Source organism: Chelonia mydas, chromosome 7 (assembly GCF_015237465.2).
Source record: "Chelonia mydas isolate rCheMyd1 chromosome 7, rCheMyd1.pri.v2, whole genome shotgun sequence".
NCBI lineage: Eukaryota > Metazoa > Chordata > Testudines > Cheloniidae > Chelonia > Chelonia mydas.
Window position 1 is genome coordinate 18,685,760 of NC_057853.1, and position 23,635 is coordinate 18,709,394.

Here is a 23,635-nt window from a genome sequence, read left to right on the forward strand (position 1 = left end):
CAATATTATGGACAGAACAAGAGTAATGAGGCACGATTATCAGGAACAGCGCTATCAGCCTTTCTGATTGGCTTGTCACATCTAAAACAGCCTCATCTAGATTCAGCCTCAGATCAGCCTCTTCTAAAGCAGGCGCTCCAGAGATTCTGCTCAACCTCACCCTGTCAGAATGGGGGCTGCCAGCAGAACTGTTATACAGCTGCTGGATACTAATACTGTTCTTTCTGCTGAAAAACTTCAATAAATTCTAGGGCCTCCCTTAGTGAGGGATCATTTCAGCCAGTCTGCTGCCTCCTCCACTTGCTCTAAGCTGTTACTTCCAAACTTGTAATGAAAACAGGGAGCTGCAATCGTTACTCTACCAACCTAGAAACGGGGGGGGGGGGGGGGGGGGGGGGCAAGCAAAGCAGACAACACTTGCAAATTAGCAACTCTACTGCTAACTTCATGGCTAACTTCCCCTCCTGCCACTTTGCTCATGCATCCTGAACTATTTATAGTGTGATTGTTATACGGGTGTTGTCTAGTGGTAGAATAAATGACTGAGCGGTGAGGATCCTTGGGTTCTATTCCTGACTCTGCCACTCACTCACTTTGTGGCAATGGGCAGGTCACTTTGCCTTTCAGAGCCTCAAATTCCCCACCTATAAAATGAGGGTATTAATTCTTATCCACCTCAGGTGGGTGCTGAGAGACTTAATTTGTGAATGTTTGTTAATTGCACCTTGATTTATGGGTGGACAGAGCTACAGAAATGCAACATGTTAATTACTGGTCTTCTGCTCCCTTCTACAAAAAACATTTCAAAGACCCACAGGGAATAAAGTATACAGGCATTAGCCATGTGCTCTTTTCTGCTTAGCATTTTCTTTTCTCATTGTCAAGAACTTTTACTATTGTTTGATACTACCCTTAATGCAGTAACTGCATGCACAAATGACATGTCGGACTGCTCATTTGTGCATACAATTAGTGCATCTGTGCATGCAACTGCAATAGCTGTGAGCAAATTATCCATGTGTGCCATTCTAAAGGTCTGAATCATTACTTATAGCCACATGCTATCAATAATATTGACTATACTATTAGCTGTGAGCATGTAGCTGTAGGTAAGTGTGACGGGTCTCAGGTATTTTTAATTTACTGTTTTCATGTCTCTCTAGCGCTTGCTTGTTCAATGTTTGCATTAAATTACCTTAGCCAACGCCTTATGCTTTAATGTCTCTGATAATCCTTTCCAACAAGCTATTGGGCCAGAACAGCATAGGTATTTAGGCACCCAAAGACCTGGATTGATGCCTAGTAGGATTTTAAAAAGTCCCTGAGAGAGCTGGAAGTGGATTAACCTAATCCACAAAAAGGCACTCTTAATGCAGAATAAGAGTGTCCACATGGGGAGTTAGTGTGGAATAGCTTTAAATTTAAACCCTAGCTATTTTGTGCTAACTACCCTGTAAATCCACCAGGTTGACAAGCTCTTAATCAGGCAAAATTTCTGGTTTTGGTGTGAAGCCAGGTGAACCTCACTGACTTAGGCTGAATTTCCCATTGCAATCTGGGGTTCATTTGGACTTGAAACTCAAAGCAGGTGTGGGCACAAGAGGAGTTCTCGGGTGGTTTGAGACCAGCTGGTAAGAACCCAAGCAACATGAACCCCTTTTAGATAAGATCAGTGAGTTTCACATAGCTTTTTTACAGGTTTTTCATCTTTGCATATATCTTGAAATTGCTTAGATGTGTTTCACTCCAACTTCCCATTGTTACCTACTGTTTAGTAGAGATGGGCCCAGGACACTGCGTTCAGATCCGGATTCATGTCTGAACTTCTCCAAAGAACAATGCGGGTTGGAGCCAGGGCTTTGATCTGGACAGTCAAGTCCTGATCCTACAATCAGATCTACACAGGCACAGAGCTCCACCCACACATATCTGAGATTGGGGGCATAAAGAGTGAACTCTTCAGGCCAGGGACACAGACTTTTATTTTCTCTGTAAAACAATATTCATAATCACAGTAAGAAAAAAAGATTAATGTGATATAATGACATACTGTAGCTTTGGAACACCACAGTATTTTGCAGCTTCAGATAGTGCTAGCAACCCCCAAAAGCATCAGATGATATAAAACTAAAATGTATTACAGGAACTTTTGCTTTATTTTTAATGTATAAATTAAGTGTAAAGCTGCAGTTTCCTTTTTGTGGCTAGTCCTCTGGATTTGTTTGAATAGATGTATGGTTAGAGGAGATTTATTTTCATGTTTGGAGTTTCGGAATTAGTATAAACTAGTACTTCAAAGTGACAAACCTCCTTTAAAACCCAGTCCTACTGAGACACTACAGTATGTTTGGACAGTAAGTAGATATTTTGTCATACTCCCATGTGGATACAAGTTTTAGTTTGGGAACATTTCTTACTGGTTTTAGACAACATTTTCAAACCCAAATATACACATACTGAAATGGTTTATATAATTCACCCAAGCAGTACATTTTACTTAACAACTCATTATCATAAAACTCATTGATGGCTATCAGATCATTAAACCACAAAATATACTGTTCAGCTAACATGCAGAGTCTGACATAAAGCCACAAGAGCCAGAAAATTCAGAGTTAATGCTGAAACTCCATCATTATCACATGCCACTATGCCTAAGTATTTCAGCATGTAAAATACAGTAAATCAGAAATCCCTGGAGGTCCCCACAACAGAATTGGGTTTAGATTGGTGTTTCAACCCCGCTTCCTCAGTTCTATATGTGCATTAGACATTAAATTGTATTTTAACAGTTATTTCTCCTCATAGTTTAGGGACAGATCCTTAGTGATGACTGCAGCATGCAGAATGGGTGCACAAAGATGGCATAACGTTCACATTTGCACTCCCCTGATCCTGCTGCTGCTGTGAGGAAGACTGAATTAGAGCAGCCTGGAGGCTGCTCTATTTCCTGTTGCTGCAAACAGCCCCCAGGGCCTTGAACAGTGACATTACAACAATTTTTATAGTGGGGGTGCTGAGAGCCATTGAACCAAACTGTCAACCCTGTATATGATGGAAACCAATTCAAGCCGGGGGTGCTGCCAGACCTCCCAGTATCCCTACTTCCAGCCCCTTGGGCTTGAAACACAACCAGGAATGAATGTGGGACACAGGTATCTCAGCCATACCTCCTTCCCCCTGCTATGACAGCATCACAGATAGAGAGTGACATAAGAGCCCATACATTGGCTGTACACTTTTGGATGATTCCCTTATACTAGGGTAATTCTCAGCAGGCCAATTAAACCAGCTTTATGGCCAACTTGCCCCTTGTGTAGTGTAAAGTGGCTACACCATAACAGAATATCATGCCCTTAATATCCTTTTTTGGGGTTGATCATCTAAGGTGCAGAGTATCTCCTGGGAATTACTGAGTGCCCTCAACTCAAATCCATGTGAAATTACAGTACTCAGCACATTGGAGGATTGGGCCCTTAACTAATTATCTTTCAAAAAGGAAATTAAAAGGCATACCAGGGACATGGCGTGAGGTTTAAGGGTCCTTCAAATTTAATAGTCCAGAATCTGACCTGTTACAATAGTGTAAATATGGAGTAAATCCACTGGGGTTTCTCAGGTTTAACACCAGCATACCTGAGATCGGAATCTGATCCCATATAGCAATGGCCCCATTTACACTTAACCGTGTTTCCTAAGCTCTGACAGCACTCCACCGTGGAAGGTACCCACTAAAGAGAGCACATATATTTATCATCATCTTTGGAGACATGGATTCAAATCCTGTTGAGGTTACATGTGATGAAAATACAATGGTGGTCCCATTCTAGCACTTCACAGGGGATAGTTATTGTCCCTATCACAAAAACACAAGTTGTGATAGATAGGCAATCTCTGCTCAGGAGAGCCAAACCTGGAACTTCCCCACTAGCCTTCTGGGGGAAGTTCCAGGTTTGGCTCTCTCTCTCTTTGTTTCAAAATCCCTCCTTATAACACATGCCTTCCACTAAACCTACCAGTCTTAACCCACCTCTTTCATAAGTGCTTTAACAGAATCTTTCATTAATAAAACACATAATAGCAACACTCTGTTAATCTTCCTCTGCTTATCTAGAGAATCTGCGTGGGCATTTTGTCTGGCCTTTTAGATCCAATTCAGCAGAGCACTTAAGCCTGTGCTTAATAAGTCAATGGAACTACTCAGGGCTTAAAGATAAGCACTGTGCTGAATAAAGACCTCAACCCGTTGTACAGCGTTGAGCACACCGTCAGAACATAAATAATATATTAACAACATAATAAATAACAAAAAATCTGCTAGTAATATTTGAGGTACTGAGTAGAGGAAGCATAAGCAATACCTACCCACACTAGACCTGTCTAGTTTTCTCTCTGGGCAATACATCTGTCCCCCAAACGTATATTATTTATTCATTATTATTTCTACAGCACTATAGGTGTGCATGGTGCTTTACAGACAAGCACAGTCCCTTCACCAAAAGGACATACAGACTAAAGGCCTGATCATGCAATCCACTACTCACAAAAGCAGTCTTTACCTCCATGAGTCCCACTGACTTCAAAAGGATTAGTCATATGAGTAAGGGTTGCAGGATGGGTCCCTTGATTTCTTTCCAAACAACAGCCCCCATAACACTACTCATTACATATTCTGTAATATAAATTCTCTTTAGCCTAACCTGTGTTTGGAATGAATCAACCAGTCATTTCATATTTTTTCAAACTCATTTTAAAAAAAAACAAAAAAACACCCTAATCTACAAAAGCACTTTTTAAAAAAAAAATACTTTAACTCATTTGAGTTATATGGGGAGGAGGGGAAACCAACCAACCTGGGAACCCACTAACTGCTGAAAAGTGGAGCTTATAATAGAAACATGGATAGACCCTTAGCTAAAACACCATGCCAGCTGCTGCTGTAATATATTTTCCTGCTGTGTTCCCAGGGCTGGGACGTAAAATGTATTAGAATATTTCATTGTCTCGAAGGTGGAAATTGATGTTAGATTTTTTTTCAGTGCAAAGAAACATTATATTACAATCATCATCTTGATACAGTTGCTCTGGGAGTTGGAAATAAAAGCAGCTTGTTAACTTGTTGACAATCCTAATGATTAAGAAAAAGGGGGGGAAATTTAAAAGCTCTTCTTCCAACTAAACGGCAGGTAAGAGGGCTTCCAGCAGACTAGGTCAACATTTCTAGAGATTCACACTTCAAGTGAATGGGAAATGAACAAATATTAAGCAGGAACAAATGTTAATAGTATGTTGCATTTATGTATTGCTGAACCTTCCATGCAAGGAACACAAAGCACCTTCACAACCATAATCCTTAACACTCAGTGAGGTGAGCTCAATAACTACAGTAAGATCATTTTATAGATCAGTTTATTGAGGCACAGGGAAGCGACTTGCTCAAGGATATACAGAGAGTCAAAGTCAGGATTAGAAGTCTGTTCTCCTGACTCCCAGCCCTATGCTATAATCACTAACCTACACTGCTCCCCTTGTGTAAATATACATTTTCTAAGAGCTTGATCCTGTAAGGTGCTGAGTGCATTCAACTCCCACTGACTTCAACAGAAGCTGAGGGGGCTCAGAACCTTGTGGCACCCACCCCTCAATGCCACGTACATCATTGTTTAACCACACTTCTAATGACACACCCATTCTTAATATGCTTTCGTTATATAAATGATAATCTTCCTAGTCATCGCTATGTATAGATATGATCCTGAGTACAGCATTTATTTCTGCAATCATTGAATCAATACAAAAATTAATTACCCCCCTTCTCCCCCAAAAAAGGATCGATCTTGTCAGTCGCTACAGAGAAGTCACTGGCTTTACACTTTTCAGAGTAGCAGCCGTGTTAGTCTGTATTCGCAAAAAGAAAAGGAGTACTTGTGGCACCTTAGAGACTAACCAATTTATCTGAGCATAAGCTTTCGTGAGATGCATCCGATGAAGTGAGCTATAGCTCACGAAAGCTTATGCTCAAATAAATTGGTTAGTCTCTAAGGTGCCACAAGTACTCCTTTTCTTTTTGCTTTACACTATAAACCTGAGTTTTCACCCTTGGTCTGACACTGACTCCATCCGTAGACTAGGGCAAGTCTCATAATCTCTGCTTCAGTTCCCACATGCTATGAATAGCAATAAATATACTTACACAATTGCCTCACAGAGCACCAAAAGGAGGCATCAATATCTATAAAGTGCTTTACAGAGGAAAAAGACTAGATATTTTAAGTGCTGATAAATGATGGCTTATTCGTTATTGTTAATTGTTGCCCTCAAGTGACTCTACATTAGAAAAACCTGTAGTATTCACACAGGCTGGTATTTTCAAAGGAGGCTGAGGAAGTTTAGATGCCTTGTTGCCATTGAGTTTCAATGGAAGTTGGGCACCTAACTCCGTAGTGCCCTTAGAGAATCTCAGCCACAGTGCCTAATCCTGCAGTCATTACTCAGGGCATGCCCCTGCAAAGTGCTGAGGCCCTCCATGTAAGGAATGCTGAGCCCCCAGCACAGCAGCTGAAATCATCGAAAGTAGAGGTGTGTTCAGCAACTCTGAAAGTCAGGCCCTCAACTCCCACTGACTTCACTGGGAGCCAAGACTGCCTCAGGCCTGGACCCACACCATGCACCACGTCTTTTTGTGGCATTAACTTAAAAGCCACAATGGTTACCAGATTTCTGATGTCTGGCAGCTTGTACTTTGCCACAGAGGAAAACAATTCAACTTCCCTAAAGCCGGTCTGTGAACTACTGCATTAAGGCTACCTATTTTAACATAGCATGGGGCTGCTGTTGCCAAAGACACCGGTTACCACAGGAAACCTTTCTATCATTGCCACTGTAAAGCACCGAAGCCCAAACCCAAGTGCTCTGTCTTGCCTGTGAAATCAAACAGACTTTTTTATAATCTCTGATGGAGCCGAGTTGTGCCTCTTTCCCAGAGGAAGAAAAAAAGATATAGTGTTAAAGAAGCTCCATTGTTAAATAGTTTGTGACTTTTACTAAAGGGGAATATAGGCATCTTTATCTGGCATTAAAATTTATATTTCAGTGTTGTTGTAGCCATGTTAGTCCCAGGATATGAGAGAGACTCAACAGGTGAGGTAATATCTTTTAATGGACCAACTTTTGTTGATGGGAGACACACACTTTCGAGCTTCACGGAGCTCATCTTCAGAACTGGAAAAGGTAAAAAGCTAACTACAAGGTGGGACAGATTGTTAAGCATATGGGGTAAACACATGTTGCAAGAAACCACATAAAATAAAGTGGGCAGAGGTGTTAATTTCCAACCCTGAAGAAGAGCTCTGTGAAGCTCAAAAGCTTGTCTCTTCCACCATCAAAGCTGGTCCAATAAAATATATTACCCACCCATCTTGTCTCTATTAACATTTATGCCCACTTGGTAACAAATTGTGACAATGGCAAACTTGCAGCCCAAATGCAATGAAACAATGCAGCCTGTGTCCCCTCACCATGCACTGTACACATCCTGCACTGTCCTGCTGCAGGAATACACAGAGGGACGTGGGAAGAGAACAGCTACAACCGAACACACATTCTTAGAGCTGCCTTCCCTCTGTGTCTGTACAGAGAGCAACAACCGAAAAGAAAGAGAAAAATAAAGTCTGTGAGTCACTACTGGTTCACTGGGAACGTGGGAATAAAGACGCTCCTTGATAAAAGAGGGGGCGGTTATATGTGTGCGAAAACCACTGCATGTTTGGCTTCATAGTAAACCAAGCAGGAATCCAATTGACTTTCACAATGGACCTAAATTTATACATGGGTAAATGAATGTAAATCGTTGTGAAAAAAAGGAGCTCACTGTACTCAGCATGTTTCCCCCAACCTCCTAAATACTGTCTAGTATAAGTAAACCAGAATCACTCATCAGAGGAGGCTATGAGATGGATTTGAGTAGAGATGGTCCTGGGAGCGCAGAATCCACATACAAATTCTGACACCCACGTCAGTCCCGGGCAGAATTTTGGTTTCATTCAACTGCAAACCTCGGAGAGAGGTCTGGGTTTGGCTGCTGACACCCTCTCCCCACCCACCACACAAACCCAAAGTCTGACGGGGTTTCGGGTGCTGGGGTTTGGGACAGACCACTAAAGAAACAGAGCCTGATCTGCACCACTGAAGTCCGTGGAGCTTTGCAACTGATTTTGATGGGGTGCAGTGTGCACGCTCATGCCCATAGAGACTAGTTACAACATTCAGATCTGGCTCTTGGCTCTGATTCCAACCACCACCACCCCAAAGTCCAGTGGTTCTCAGATCCAAGCTTCTGACCAAATCCCATCTCTAATTTGCATTTATGCCAAGGATGCTTCTGTCAGATACACAGTGGTGTGAAAGCCATATCACGTGAGATGTTTAAAACTGGACTAGACAAAGCACTGGAGAACAGATTGACAGGAACAATCCTGAGGGAGAAACTAATAAATCTTTTCCACCTCTAACTTCCATGACCTTGAGATTCTTAACCCCTCCAGACTTCAGCCTAATGGACGGTTATCGCTTACCCAGCTAGTCATGAAGGTTCAAGGTTATTATTAATCCAAGCCTGAGACCCAATCCTAAAATCCTTACATTGACTTGAATAGAGTTTTGCCTGAGTAAGAACTTCAAGAATGGGACCTTGGAGAGTCCAGCCCCAGCCAAGCACTCCAGTCCATGTAGTGCTTGATACCAGTAGGGGCTCACCACACAGCCTGTCTGGGGTGTGCTGAGCCCTGTCCTGCAGAGCTCTAGGTTGCCTTGCAATCTCTCACCTACTAAACAGCTAGGTTTCTCCCAGCAGGTGGTTTCCCTAATGTAAAAACCTACTTCTTTGGTTCCACCAAAGTGCAGCGTCACACGGATTACCTGACATTTCTCCCCCTACAGGTGGTTACTGTGCCCTCCACTTCAAAATCTGCTCCCCTGAGCTGCACTTTTTCAGGGTTAGGGGTTCTCCCCAGTGCGGGGAAAGTTCCCCAACTCTGCCCTCTGGTCCTCCACAGGGGCAAACCTGCTCCCTGCACAGCGAGGGGACCTTCCAGTTTCTCTCACTCCAGAAGGTTGTATCCCCCAGTCCTAGAAAACTGAGCTGCAGCATTATCTGGGGCGCCTTAGGAACTTTTCTCAGTGATTCCCCTAATGCTGGAACTCTGCTCTCCCGGACTCCTCCATTCCCACCCCTACACGCCTGAGCAGCTACAACATTAGAGGAGCATCTCGATCCCCCCCACCCCCCCAATCCTGAAAGCTCCCCCGAGCGGCAGCATCACTGGGGGGAAGGTTCCTCGCTCCCTGCGCAGGGGGGGGGTTCCCCACTGACGAGAGGCAACGTTACAGGGCTGCCTCCGTCCTACCGGAGGGATCCCCACTCCTGAGCCGAGAAGGGGGGGGGCCCGATCCCGGGCCCGCCTCCCGCCCCCTACCTGGATGTTCCTCTTCTCGCAGGCCGGCCCGGTGCCCTGCACCACGCTGTCCAGCACGGTCACCAGCCCGGAGTCCGGCTCCACGAAGCACGAGTTCCTGGCCCGCCGGATGCCCCGCTCGATGTCGGCGAAGCGGAAGGCGCAGAGCGCCGAGTGCTGGCGGGCCCCCGGCGGGGCGGCTCTCTCGAAGACCCCGAAGAGCAGCTCCTGGGGCGGCGGCGGCCGCGGCGCCGCCGCCGGGGGTCCCAGCCGCAGGGGGGCGGCGGCCGGGAAGACGGAGACCAGGCGGGTGAAGCCGTCGCCGCCCCCGGCCCCGCACTGCAGCCCCACCTGGATGTAGGACTCGGTCAGCTTCTTGGTCTCGCCGGCGCTGGCGTTGGCGCTGCGGCCGGGCTCGGCCAGGCAGATGCGGGCCAGCAGGCTGTGCGAGCGGCTCTCCTTGTCGCCGGCGTTGGCCTCGCTGTTGAGGGCCAGGTAGGCGTAGGAGGCGGCGGCGGGGCCCCGCGGCGGCGGGGCGGGGTGCAGGAAGGCCCGGACGAAGCTGAGCTTGTGGCGGGCCTTGGCCCCCTGCTTGATCTTGAAGATGTTGTCGTCGGAGGGGTTGAGGTCGAAGGTGAAGAGCTTGGCCAGGTCGCCGCGGGCGTTGAGGGCGCGGATGGCGATCTCGGGCGTGTTCTCGAAGCGGTGGTCCTCCAGGCTCTGGTTGCGCGGGAAGAAGGGGCTGCCGAAGCCCGTGTAGGTCGCCCCCACCAGCAGCCGCGTGTCCGGCCTCCCCCCGCCCGCCGGCCCGGCGGGCCGCAGCACCAGCCCCACGGTGGAGGCGTTGGGGTGGTTGGCCGCGATGTTGAGCATGCTGGGGAAGACGGTCACCGGGTCCCCCCCGCCGCCGGCACCGCCCGGCGGGAAGCTCACGGCCACGGCGGAGATGTTGGCCATGCTGCGCAGCTGGCAGAAGCCCTGGTAGATGGAGCCGCACACCACCACGATGCCCTGCTCCGGGTCCGGCTGCAGGATCTTGTTGTAGTTGTTGGTCAGCACCTTGGGGTGCTCGCAGGAGGCCTGGGGCAGCTGGGGCGCGTGGCACAGGGGGTTGTCCGGCACCGGGCCCACCTGCTCCTCCACCTCCAGCGTCAGGTTGGGGCCGGAGAGCTGGTAGAGCTGGTTGACAGCCGCCAGGTAGATCTTGCTGCCCAGCCCATCCAGGGCGAAGTTGTTGGTCAAGGTGGGCGAGAGGAACTTGTGCTGCACCTCCAGGCCGGCGTTGGGGCTGCCGAGCAGGGCGAGCAGCAGCAGGAGGGGGGCCAGCCCCTTAGCGCCTCGCTCCCGGGGAGCCATCCTGCCGCCTGGGCTGCTGCTCTGCCGAGTGCATGAGGCTCCGCGGGAAAGGGGGCTTTGCAAAGCCAGGGGAGGAAAACCTGCTTCCTGCGAAGCCAACACGCCTCAGCACTGAGTGACGCCAGGAGGGAAGTCCTGAGCTTTCGTTGCAATCCGCAGCCCTTGCCTGGTTACTGGACCTTCCTTTCTCTCTCTCTCTCTTCTCGCCAGCCCGGGGATCGGATGGGGCTAAGCTGTTCCCGATCTCGTCTCTGCAAAGGCTGCACCCTCTCTTCTCTCTCTGACAGCTCCGCGCTGCCTGTGAAGCGATCCGCTGCTCTCAGACTTCTCTCCTTCTCTTCTCCCCTCTCTCCTTTCTGCATTACTCATGGGCTTTTTTTTTTTTTAATTTGGGGTTTGTCATGTGAATGTGATTAAGTTAAAGATATTTTCCAAAAGCTGGAAGGCAAGCGTTGCACCAGCCAACCACACAAAGAGGCAGCCCTTGTTCCTTGATAGCAGCTCCTCTTCTAACAAATAACTCTTGTGTTTGTGGTTTTTTCATGTTTCTAATCAGAATATGGGACTGGGACTGAAGGAGAGAGGCGAGATAAGAACTTTTCTCCTCCGGACATAAAGCAAGACTGCAACCAAAAGTAAAAATAGCCCTAACCAAACAACATTAATTGCAGCCAACCCCCTCCCATCCAGAGCTCCCCCCCCCCCCCCACCAACAGTCAGATTAGGTTAACTCTCACTGCTCTTGAAGTATTGCACTCCCCGTAAAGAGACTTGTACAAGAAAGGATAACAAAGAAGAGGAGGTCAGACTGTCTGGGGTTTGGGGGTCAGGAATAAATTAAGTGGACAAATATTCCAAGTATGTGCAGGGGGGGGGAATCTCTCCCAATCCCACTGTATTTCAGTCACTGGCACCATGCACTCCTTGTTTTAATGCCCTCTATTCCAATGGAGATGTGTTTGCATTCGGGTGCTCTTTTTTAAATGTGTTCAAGAAAGGCTGACATCCCCAGAGCCTGAAATCTTCTGTTTATTCCCAGAGCAGGTATAGCACAGGGTCCCCTGACACTGCTCTGATAATGTTCCTGAATCCTATCCAAGAGGACCTAGGAATGAGAGCTCAGCAGGGATCAGATTGGGGTGGTACTCTTCCACCTTCGCCCACAAAATAAGCTCTGCTCCGGTGAGTTACTGCTCCCAGTAGATTGTGCAGGTGTTCAAATTATGATTGTACATGTTCTTTGAGCTCCATTAGGCACCTTGTGCTTGGTCTATTTAGGTTGGGCACCATAGTGAGACATCACTCAGTAAATTGTGCAGGTCAGTGATCTTCCCTCTCTTTTCAGAGAGCTTTTCTTACACAGAAAAGTTATACCACTATTAGCTAGGGTGTGAAGTTAAACCAATATAGTGAAGCTGACATAACACCCATGTGGACACATATTCCAGTGTACAAGTGCCTTTTTAGAATGTAGATTATGTTGCTTGGGGACAGGTTTAAGAGAAATTTTAAAAAAGCAGCTCTGATACTGGACTAAGGGTCTACAGGGTTTACATCAGTATAACTGTATTGATTTAACTATATACTTACACCACTATAACTGGTAAAACTTTGCCAGGTAGACAAGCTCTTACATGTGGAATGAAATAGTTAACAATTTTGACACAAATTATCATCACCAGGCATCTGAGTTAACCCCTCACTGGGATGAAGCGTTCATACCTTGCAGAACAAGTGTTGCAGGCTTTCTGCAGATTCAGGTAGAGGTCTCTGCATCAGTCACTCTGAGTGCACATTTGTGAAGTTTACTGTGCACCCATACCAGCTAGAGACAGATTGACTTATTTTTTAAATTAAAACAGATTCTTGAGAAACAGATATTTGTAAGCCATATTGGCTGAATCTATGACCTGGCATTCAGTCTCTCTGCCACTTCATTTGTTGGCCTTTCTGCTGATATTGCCAATACAGAGAGGGTTTGTATGTGTGATGTGAGCACCTGTCCTCCGGGAAATAAACTGAGACCCACACCAAACTCATTTCACATAACCACTATTTGCGAGCTATGAGCTAATTGTTTTCTCCCTCAGGAAGACTGACAGGAGGACAATAATGGGGAGGAAAACTCAGCAAGATTTCTCCCTAATTGTTCCATCAGGGGAAGGAGGATAAGATTGTCCTGGGTCTGGGTTGTCTTCCCAGTCTGTTCTCTTGAGTTGGTGGGGAAATGAGGTAGTGCCAAGCCCTCCTCCTTGTCTGCCCACTTCCCATTGTGGATCCACAGACTTGCCGACCACCCTCTCTGGGGCCAGAGGAAGGGCTGCAGTGTCACTTGCTTTTATAATGTCACAATAATTGCTGTATTTCTTAAAGCCTCAGGTCCTGGAGTCCTGTGAATGTGTGAGAATCTTAGCTTTTACTAAAAAAGGAAGTTTCTAACCCTCATGGTTCTGAAGGAAAGCTTGAAAATGTGACCTGAGCACAACCTAATAAAACCAAAGGGTAAATAAAAGGAAACTCGTATGTATTATAGAGGAGCCTCCTTCCACTTGGGAAGGGTGTGAGCTGTGCATGGAGTGGCCTTCCTATGCATAGATCACGTGGTGGCAGTTAGGTCTGCTGTTTGGTCACTAGTCTCCTGGCAAGCTCCTGCTGATAGGCTCTGTGTCCCACTTTCAATGCCCCGAGCCATCCCTGAGTCTGGGCTGTTCTCATGTTACTTGAGCTATTTTCACTTATACACAACATATCATTGAAGCTGATGGGGATTCTGGATGACTCGTATTCTGGATAGAAACATCCTCTGTTGTTGTCTAATCTAATTTCTACACCTGCCAGTTCCCTTCACCCCTTTCATGTCCCTTTCTCCCATTTCAGAGCACTAATTAATACATAACTGCAATGGCCATGTCATGTCCACTGAAGATGTGCATAGAATTAAATACAATGCTTTCTCATTAACTCATTGTCCTTGCTAATCATAACTATCCATTAGGGATATCAGTTCTTTTTAAAATATGGGATTCCAAGATTGTTTTGGGTTTTTTATTTTCAATTTTTAAATACTATTGTGACTTTAACTGCCCAGAAATAAACTCATGTTTTAAATATAACACCACATTGTATTTAGCACCATCCATTCTAGGACATCAAAGACTTTATAAATGCTGGTAAATTAAGCCTTAAGTGTGAGCCAGGTAAGTATCATTATCCCTATTTTACAGAAGGAGAATAGGAAGCATAGAGGTCTACATTTTCAAAAGTGACAAGTTACTTAAATGCCTCCATTTTTGGGAGTCTAGCCCCATAAATCAATCTATTTTAGGGTTTTATAGCACCACTCATCACCACAGTATCTGGTCTCCTTTCAAGCGAGATCACCCTTTTAAAGCACCTCATATAGGATACCCAAAACTTGAGGCACCCAAAATAAGTAGTAATGTTTGAAAATTTAGGCCAAAGTGAATAAGTGACTTGACCAAAGGCACACAGTCACTGGCCTTGTCAGGAATAGAACCCAGGAATTCTGACTCCCAGTTTACTGTTCTGACCACTTATCTACACTGATACAGTTTGAGACAAAATATTGGTGGTCTTGCAGGATTACCTGGTAAATATTTCACTTTTGTTGTTGTCAGGAAACAATCCTCTGATAAGCTGCTTTAAGGTTGATTTTTTCCAGAAATGCTTCACACACACACACGCCCATTATTATTAGTGGAATTGGAATCCCTAGAGAATATGTTTGGATAATGCTATTAATAGAGGAGTTTTAATCTCCAATATGCAGCTCTTACTATTCTTCTTTGTTCAGAAAGGAAGGAAGGTCTCAAAAAAACAACAAAAAACAGCCTATGCCTCCCACTATGGACAATTGCCCACTGCCAGAATCCTTTCCTGTTTGATGCTAATGCAGGTTTAACTATAATAGCTTTTTAGACATGGGGGGGGGGGGGAGTGTATGTGTAAGAACTCAAAAACATTTTAATATATTTACCCAGGAACAGTTGCTCTATAGAGGGAACATGAGTTACTCATGCACTTACTTGGGTTATATTGACTCAACATTGTCAAAAAGCAGGCTCTATTCCCTTTAATATGCTGAGTACAAACATCTACTTATTCTCCTGGTTTTAGCAGCCAGCTAACAGAGCACAGCTTGGCTTCAAGAGGACGGTTCACCATCACATGTTGGAAATGGACTGGTTTGACTCAGCAGACCCAAATAAATAACCCACCAAGCTGACAATTTGGAAGGGAAGAAAGGGGCTGGTTTCTAGATATAATAGGTCATTGAATGTGACACTGCCCCCTGCCTAGAATCAAGTGAGTTCTCCAGCATCCTGTGTTGTCTATTTGTCTTTCACACCATGTCTTCTCTAGCATGGGGATTGTGTTAGGGATAGAAATTCTAAGAGGGTGGTTCTTAGCTCAATACACTGAGCACCTGGAAATCAGAAAAATAAATCTTTTTTTTTGTTTGTTTATTATACAAATCGTATCTGGAAATGGTTGGCAGTTTCCCAAGCCTGATTTAAGTGTTGCCTGGTGTGTGCGTGGGAGGGAAGGAGAAAGGTAGATAGAGGTGTTGTGAGTAGATCTGTGCAAAACTCAACAGTTTCTTCTTTTTTTCCTCCTTTTTTTGGTGGCAGGGTGGGGTATTATGCTGATCTGTCCTTTGAGCTTGACATGAGCCTCTCCCTTTGGTTTCACCAGCTCAGACAAGCTGAAAGCAAAAGTTCACTCAAAGTTGATGCGTTTCACACAGGAAGGTGAACATTTTAACTTGTTAGTCCAATTCTACCACTGGAAGCCCCCCACTCCACTCTCCCAGAGTGTGTGTGTGTGGTGTCAGGAGGAGCTATATTGATCAGTGAGGGCAGGATGGTCCACAAGGGAGGCCTCTAACCCCTGCAACCTCTCCCATGTGCACACAGACTCATTTGGACTGGCTAAGGTAGCTAGACAAATTCAGATTGAAACAAGGCATACCTCTTCAATAGAGCAATTATCCACTGGAACTGTTTACCAGGAATCATGCTGGATTCCCATCACTGACAATTTTTAAATCAAGATGGGGTGTTTTTCTAAAAGATCTGCTCCTGGAATTATTTTGGGAAAGTTCTGTGGTCTGTGTGATAAAGGAGGTCAGACTAGATGATCACAGTGGTCCCTTCTGGCCTTGGAACGCCCTTGCTCTGTGTCTATAGGTTAAGATGGGAGAGGGGGCTCATTGATAGAAGGAGAAGAGCAGGAGTAGGGAGGGGAATGTGGGTCACAGGGGAGAATGGGGGTGGAACAAGAAAAAAATGAACCCACAGGAATTGTCTCTAACATGACCTTGATCACTGAGCTTACCGCTGCTCCCAGGTCCTCTCTCCTTTGCCTGTCTTTGTGTAGTTAGATTGTAAGCTCTTTGGGGCTGAGACTGATCTCATCATACATATTGTATCTGTGAAGGACCGGACTAGTCCACTTCAAGGCACTCAGAAACAACAGAGAGGCAGTAAACAGAACAATTGATTTGCAATCCTTAGCAAATCTTTGGACAATCATGGACTGAGCTTCTAGTTTATCATTAATTTGTATTGAAGTAGCAGTTTACAGTGCAGCCAGGCAGATTTCATATAGTTATTATAGATGATTTATGTAGCCCGAGCAGTGTGCTAGCTACTTGGCAGAAAGAGTAAGACAGCATCCCTTTGCCATAGATCTTCCCCTCTAAGCAGAGTGGGCTAAGGTTTGCTGCAAACATACCTCACAGCTGTGGCTGTGGGTGCAGAGGAGTCACGTCTGAACAGTGTGGTTCCGATGGCACTGAGCTGCAGGCCCTCACTGCTTCTCTGAACAAGATAGTGATTTATTGGGACCCTGAGAAGTTTTCTGAGTGGAATCATGTTTTTTCCTCAAGTCTCCTGATGTTGAATGATGAGCCTTTCCTAATGCAATGTGGAGCATCACAGACCGTGTAATGCAGGGAGTCAGTTCTAGCCTCCTCTCCAGTACCCATCAGGCTAAAAACACATTGAGAGTGCTTTGGCTGCTGAGATGAGCTGTCTAAATACAGGTTGTTCCCAGGAACTATTTCCTGTGTTAACAATGGACTCGGTGGTGGTGAAAGTTTGCCGCCCAATTAATGGTGCCATGATTTGGCAGACCTGACATCTTCAAAGTTTTAGTATAATTCAATGGAAAAACTTTTATAGGTTACAAGATCACTTAGCACAGTTCTTTGGGGAGAAGAAAAAGATGGTCGTGTGGATCGAGCAGCAGCCTAAGACTCTGGAGAGCTAATTCCACTGGCTTCCTCTGTAAGCTTGGGCAAGTCAATCTCTCTATGCCTCAGTTCTTCACCAGTAAAGATACTCCTTTGTCCTGCCTATTTAGGTTGTGAGCTCTTCCATTCAGGGACTATGTCTTCCTCTTTGTATGTACAACCTAACGGGGTCTCATTTGCAATCAGCCTCTGGGCACAAGTACAACATGATTACTACCAAAAGTCCTGAGTGTCAGGAACACTGGCTTCTAATCCAAGCTCTGATACAAACTTCTGGGAATGTGGAAGCATAGAGATGCTAAGGCCCAGATTCCCCAAAGGTATATATAAGCACCTACCACCTATTGTAGTCAATTCACATGTATTTGCTCAGATGTAGTTTAGTGCCCCCTGCCAACAGTTGCTCTAGTAGTCTAATTATGGTCTGCTGTGGTCCAGCCACCTAATTACATCACACTTTAGTCCCTACCTTTCTAGAATAAAGTCCAGCAAAAAAAAAAAAAAAAAAACTAGATGTCCAATCCCTGCATCCAGTCTGCTGCCCTCAGTTCTGGGCCTAAAGGCTTTCTCAGGGCTTCCAGTGGCACATATCCCTTCTCAGGGGCTTCACACACCATGCCAGCAGCCAGTAGGGCAGGGGTTGGCAAACTTTTTGGCCTGAGGGCCGCATCTGGGAATGGAAATTGTATGGTAGGCCATGAATGCCCAGTGCAGGAGGGGGACTCTATGGGGTGTAGGATGGGGGGGGGGCTCTATAAGGGATGTTACTGAGGTGGTGGGAGGGGGCTCTACAGGGGCAGTACCCGGGACTCCTAGGGGCCCTGCCAGCAGTGATACCAAGGCAGTTGTACCAAGCACCGCCATGGGCAGCAGTACCCTAGCTGGGATGGGTGTGGCCCCTGGGCAGTTTCAAGGCTCTCGAGGGTGGGGCTGTAGGAGACCGGGAGGCGATTGGTCATGCTACCGCATGGGAGGCAGCTCTGCTATGTAGGGGCAGGGTTCCAATCCTGGAAACGGCGTGGTGAAGTCTCGCCTGCGCAGTGTGGCTCTGTGTGCCAGAAGATGGTGCTCTTCAAGGGAATTGGGGGCTGGAGAGCACCAGGCGGGCACAACAGGGCAAGCCCCTGATTCCGCTCCCCGGCAGGAACTTAAGGGCCAGATAAAAATGTCTGAGGGGCTAGAAGTGGCCCACAGGCTGTAGTTTGCCCACCCTTGCAGTAGGGGAACCCAGGCCATCCTCTACACTGGGTCCCAGCCCAGGGACCCGAGGACAAGTACTCAAGATTCACTGCACCCAACTCCTTGCTGCCACCTCCCTGGACTTATTCCGACCAGAGCCTTCTGACTGACTGGTCTCTTTGCTTCTACTGTCATTAGAATAACTAAAGTTTCTCCTTGCAGCCCCTAGCTGTACTATACTTCCTCTGTTTATATCACCAGCCAGCCCCTCCCCAGCTGTTTTTCATCATTAATTAGGCCTGGCCCACCCTCCATGTGCAACTAGGTGGGCTAACTGAGCTCTCTGATCCATGTTAACACACTGTTCACCTGTGTGGGGTGGATACCCCATGACAGTCCCCCATTGCCAACACCAGGGGAGTTCCATTGGTAACTGGTAAGAGGAGCTCCAATGGTGGCAACTGCTAGTGTAGATAGGGCATCTGGTACCAGTGGTGTTTTTAATGCCATATTGTCTAAACTTGCTCAGCACAGGCCTAAGCATCAGTTAAAAATGCTGGTGGCTGCGAGACCCTTACCACACTAGCACTCCTCACATTTCCATCACCTGTGGAGCTGCACCAGCATCAACAGTGGTGGGAAACATTCCCTAGAACCCTATTCTGATTTGACAGCATTTTATACCCATTCTGCACAGCTGTACATGACTACACAGGGTTCAGGGCAGAACAGAATCAGGCCCAATCTCTGTGGACCAAGTCCTGCATCTTAACTTAGGCTATGCACCTTTTAGCTTCATTGAGTGTGGCCTGCGAGTGTTGGTCCTTTGTATAGGAAGCAAAACCAGCATATGCCAGGCCATTCCTAATGGAAACTCACAGCCCAGTTTCACCTAGATCCAGCTTTCAGTCTAAGGAGACAACCAAGCTATACTAATTCAAATCAAGCTGAAACAAACTATGGATATACTGGAAGTAAGTCTGATTTCTCCTGAGGCTTCATAGATCAATCTAAGTGCTGTCAAAACCCGCAGAGCCTGTAAATGACATCAGGTGGGCTTAATCCTGACAGCTTTTGTTCTGACATTCTCCACTAACGCCAATGGTAAGCTTTTCCTAATTAAATCCTACAGGATCATGCTCACATATTTCACAATTAGCAGTTGCACAATATATGCTTAAAGAGACAGCCAATTGGTGAAAGTTAGTCAAAGCAAATAGACACCAGTTTTAAACTTACTAACCTGCAATCATTCTATATACTGCTAATTACAGCAATTAGCTAATGCCAACATATGTCACCAGTTTTTAATAGCTTATATTTGAACTGTTTGTGACTGAAATAAGATGTGTTAAATGCAGCATAAACTAGACATAGATTCAGTCCCCTCTCCAACATAATAATCAAGCATTCAATGGGGTTATTATTACAATAGATGCTGTTCTTTTTCAGTAAAGTAAATTCAAACTAATTTGACTTACCTGAGTTTCTTTATCATTATACTTACCCACATCACACAGAGGTTTGGTGAGCATTCATGAGTTAATGTTCCTTAAGTGCTTTGAAAGTAAAAGTGCTAAATGTGTTTAATTATAATTAGTGCTACTTGCTTTGGGCCTCTCACTCCAAACACAAAAGTGTTTTGATCCAAAAAGTCAAAGAACTTTTTAAAATACAGCTTTCTGATTTGGGTCCTGATTCAACAAGGCACTAAAGCACATGGCTAACTTTAAGCACCTGTGGTCCCATTGAAGATACCTTGCAGAACTTGGCCTTAGGGTCAAATTCTGCTCTGATATGTGCATGCTGCTTCCACTGAAGACAAGTGAAGGCAGAATTTGGTTGTTACAGCGAAAAAGCTCTAACTTCACTGTGTTATACATAGGTCTATTCATGCAGTCCTCACTCAGGTAAAAGCCCTGTTATTTGAGAAAGGGGACAGGATCAGCCCCTTTCAGAGTATATTATTATTGTGCTTCAGTTGTAAATGTATGTGCCCACATTATTTTTACTAGGAAACTTGAAATGTTTTCATTCCTAATCTTGAGAGACTCTGCTATCTGCAACTGCAAGATAAATCCTTGACCTTTTAGTCCAAGCAGCATGTGTTTTACATTCCCACTAATAGCTGTCTCACATTTAATGTCATTTGTAGGGTATCATTGAGTGCTGCGTATTTTTGGACATATTGTAGCAGTTTGGTCCTTTCTCTGATATTGCCTCGGTGACACAAACAATGTTTTGAATCGTTTATTGAGACTAAGGTTTGCATGTTTTTCACATGTGCATCCATGTTAATTAATGAGGCAAAGGTAGCTTAGGTTGTATGTTTATGTATACGTTCTGTTCAGAAATGAGCAGGATGTCAGTATCTACAAAAAACTAAAATAAACCATTCATCCATATAACAAAGGGTGTACAAAACCTAACAGTAATAGAAAAAAAATTAGTGATTTTTTTTTCTCCCTTTAAGTGAAAACTTTTTTTCTCTCTGGATTTAAATATTACTTTGTGGTGTTGGCAACCTAAATACTGCAGCCCATGAAAACCTGGCAATCAAACTGGCCAGGACTAACTGTAGTCAAAAGTGAAATTGACCAATCTACATTTAGTTTCTAAGGGGAGTGAAATACAAAAGGTGAACAAACAACGTAAATAGTGAAAAAGGAAATTAGACTGTCAAAAAGCTTTCCATTTTAAAATATGAAGTACTGGTGACTGTACAGGTAAAGGAATTTTTTTTTAATATCTGTTTTTTAACTTTATGCTGTCCCTTTATGTTTTAGTTCCCCATCTTTGTAGCTGAGCCGTGGCTTTTTCCTGATGTCTCAAGTGTGATGTTTCTAGAAGACGGCACCTATGTATAACACTGTATGTGTATGATCCTAAGGGTTATGGATTTACTAATTGTTTTTCTTCAGTTCTAAACTATGTTTTTCTTTTTTTGAAATCTGCAATGCTCGCAAGTTTGTTCTCCTACAAATGCTGACTAAAAATAACAACACTGCAAATGCTTTTTAGCTGCTCCTGAAGAAGAGCTCTGTGTCGCTTGAAAGCTTGTCTCTTTCATCAACAGACGTTGATCCAGTAAAAGATATTACGTCACCCACCTGGTTTCCTATGTTTAACTGTAAGTTAATGTAATTACTTATAAAAGGTGCCAGATCAATCGCTCCATAGAGGCAAATCCTCTGCTTTGGCACAGAACACGTGCAGCATGGGGTGGTGGCAGTGACACTCCCCCACTGTGTTTCACCTCTGTTCTGGAGGGGCAGAGACGGTAACTCAGTCTCAGTCCCTTCAGCTCTCTGCTGAGATTAATGAGAAGGGTGCTGAACTGTACCCACTGTCTAATGGGGTCTATGATATGAGGGCCTGTTCACAATGAAGTAGACTGAGACCAACCCATCTCACGTAGACCACCAAATAACCATCAAGAAGTAACAACTTTTGGTTACCATCAGTTTGGGTTAGATTTGAATCAGCGATGAAGGGCATGGCCCAACTCCCACTAAACTAAGTGGCAAAACTCCTAGTTGGAGCAGGATCGGGCCAACAGAGGTGAAAGGTTCTGTATCACATTCTCAGACCACTGAGCCATCCAGTCCTGAGCTTTTAAATTTTAACTCATCACTACTTAATTCATTAATGCCTAATATCTGGGTCACACTAGACAAGGTACAGAGATGGGAGCAAAAGTGTATGTCAGAGGTTATATTATGAAAACACACCTTTCACTGGATGGCTCAGAGTACATGTAATGAGATATGGAACCTTTCTCCTCCATGTCAGTGATTACAGTTCAGCCCAGACTGCTAAGTGACCAAAATGTGTTACCACCCGGTTGTAGTTCAGTGACTTATGAGAAATTAGTTGATGGCCATAGGTCAGTTCCCAGTGGAGAGGTGTCAACAGTACCAAAACCATCACAGCTGGCATAAATTAGAACCCTGGCAACCGTAGCAATGAGGACCAGGTAGTGACTAAGCCACAGAGAGGGGAATGCTCCATTACCTGGAGTCCGACCCAATACATCTTCAAGATCTTATCTCACATTCTGCTCCTTTTGTGCTTTATGTTCTGTCATACAGAACATGCTTGGTCATCCTTGTACCAGGGCAGACTCTTTCGACCTACATAATCGTGCTTTTCACCTTCAGGCTCCCTCTAAGGAATTGTTTTATCATTTGATCTATGTTCTTCCTCCAAACTTTATCCACTTAAAAAAAACCTCACCTCTTCGGGCTTAATAATTTTCTAAAGTGTTGCTCAGTTGGTCTCCTTCATTTCGGAGTTTGTTTATATTTGTGTGTGGAGTGGAGCAGCACTTACTGAGCTAAGTCTCTCAGCACCAGATTCTGATACCCTTACTCATGTCAAGTGACTCTCTCCTTCCTTTTAATGGGACTACTTGGGGAGCAAGGTACTATTCAATGTGGGTAAAGGTGGCTGAATCTGGCCCTTAAATAACGAATGAACCCCTCCCCCTGAGAAGCTCACTCCATGTCAGTGTTTAGGCCCATTCCTGGAACTGCCTGGTGAAGCTTAGACTGCCAATGCCCATGCTGGACCTAAACTATGGATAAAGAGAGGATCTGGTATCAATCCAACACCCACCTCCAGCACTAAATCCTCTTAGACAAAAAATAAAACAGCACACGCTGGGCCCAATTCTGCAATCGTGACTCAGGTGCGTGAAGTCTGTGGGCACTGCTCCCATCAGAAAGGTCTACAGGGTTTGGCCCATTGTCTGTTTAAATGGCAGAAGGGTAAGTAAATATTAGTAGCTAAACTAGTAATTAACCTGCCAGTTGAAAATTCCAACACATCCCATGTTTTCTTCCTGGTAGATGCAAATGAGACTTGATTGTAAACATCTCATTCCTAAATTATACCTCAGAGAATCCAAGTAATACAGTTTGCCTTGTCTGAATTATTTCAGTAAAAACAAGGCAGATAAATGAGTGTGGTTGTCCTGAGTTTTCTCACTCTCCAGCTCTTTTCCTGCTTGGGAACTCCAGAAGTTTGTGGGAGAGGCCAGATCTTGAATGTAAATATGCATCTTGCCTCCAGATTTGGCATTAAGAGCAAACCAGATGAGTTTTGGGGATTTTTTAATATAAAGCCATGAACAAAAATGAACTGGAAGTAAGAGCTCTTTTGTGGACTATATTTCAAAGGCATATGAAACCATGACTCCCAGAAGAGCATTCTGGAATTAGTGGCAAATGCTTTTATTATTATGCCGAGGTCTCACACTTAATTGGTTTCAGATTTAATAGCTATGATTCTGAGCAATGGATAGTGGTAGAAAGCATGTACATTATATCAATACCCCTACCCCACCTCACTTGTTGCATGAAACTTTGCA

General features: G+C 45.0%; 1 protein-coding gene across 2 annotated transcripts in view; it reads right to left on the reverse strand.

Annotated features, from left to right (window-relative positions):
• Positions 1-13,907, reverse strand: part of PLXND1 (plexin D1) — a 129,423-nt gene extending 115,516 nt beyond the window's left edge. For both annotated transcript variants that reach the window (XM_037904168.2, XM_037904169.2), the window contains exon 1: positions 9,474-13,907. In XM_037904168.2, the coding sequence (XP_037760096.1) occupies positions 9,474-10,808 (1,335 nt within the window). In that variant the 5' untranslated portion in view covers positions 10,809-13,907. The remainder of the gene's footprint in view (positions 1-9,473) is intronic.
• Between the last annotated feature and the right edge of the window lie 9,728 nt (positions 13,908-23,635).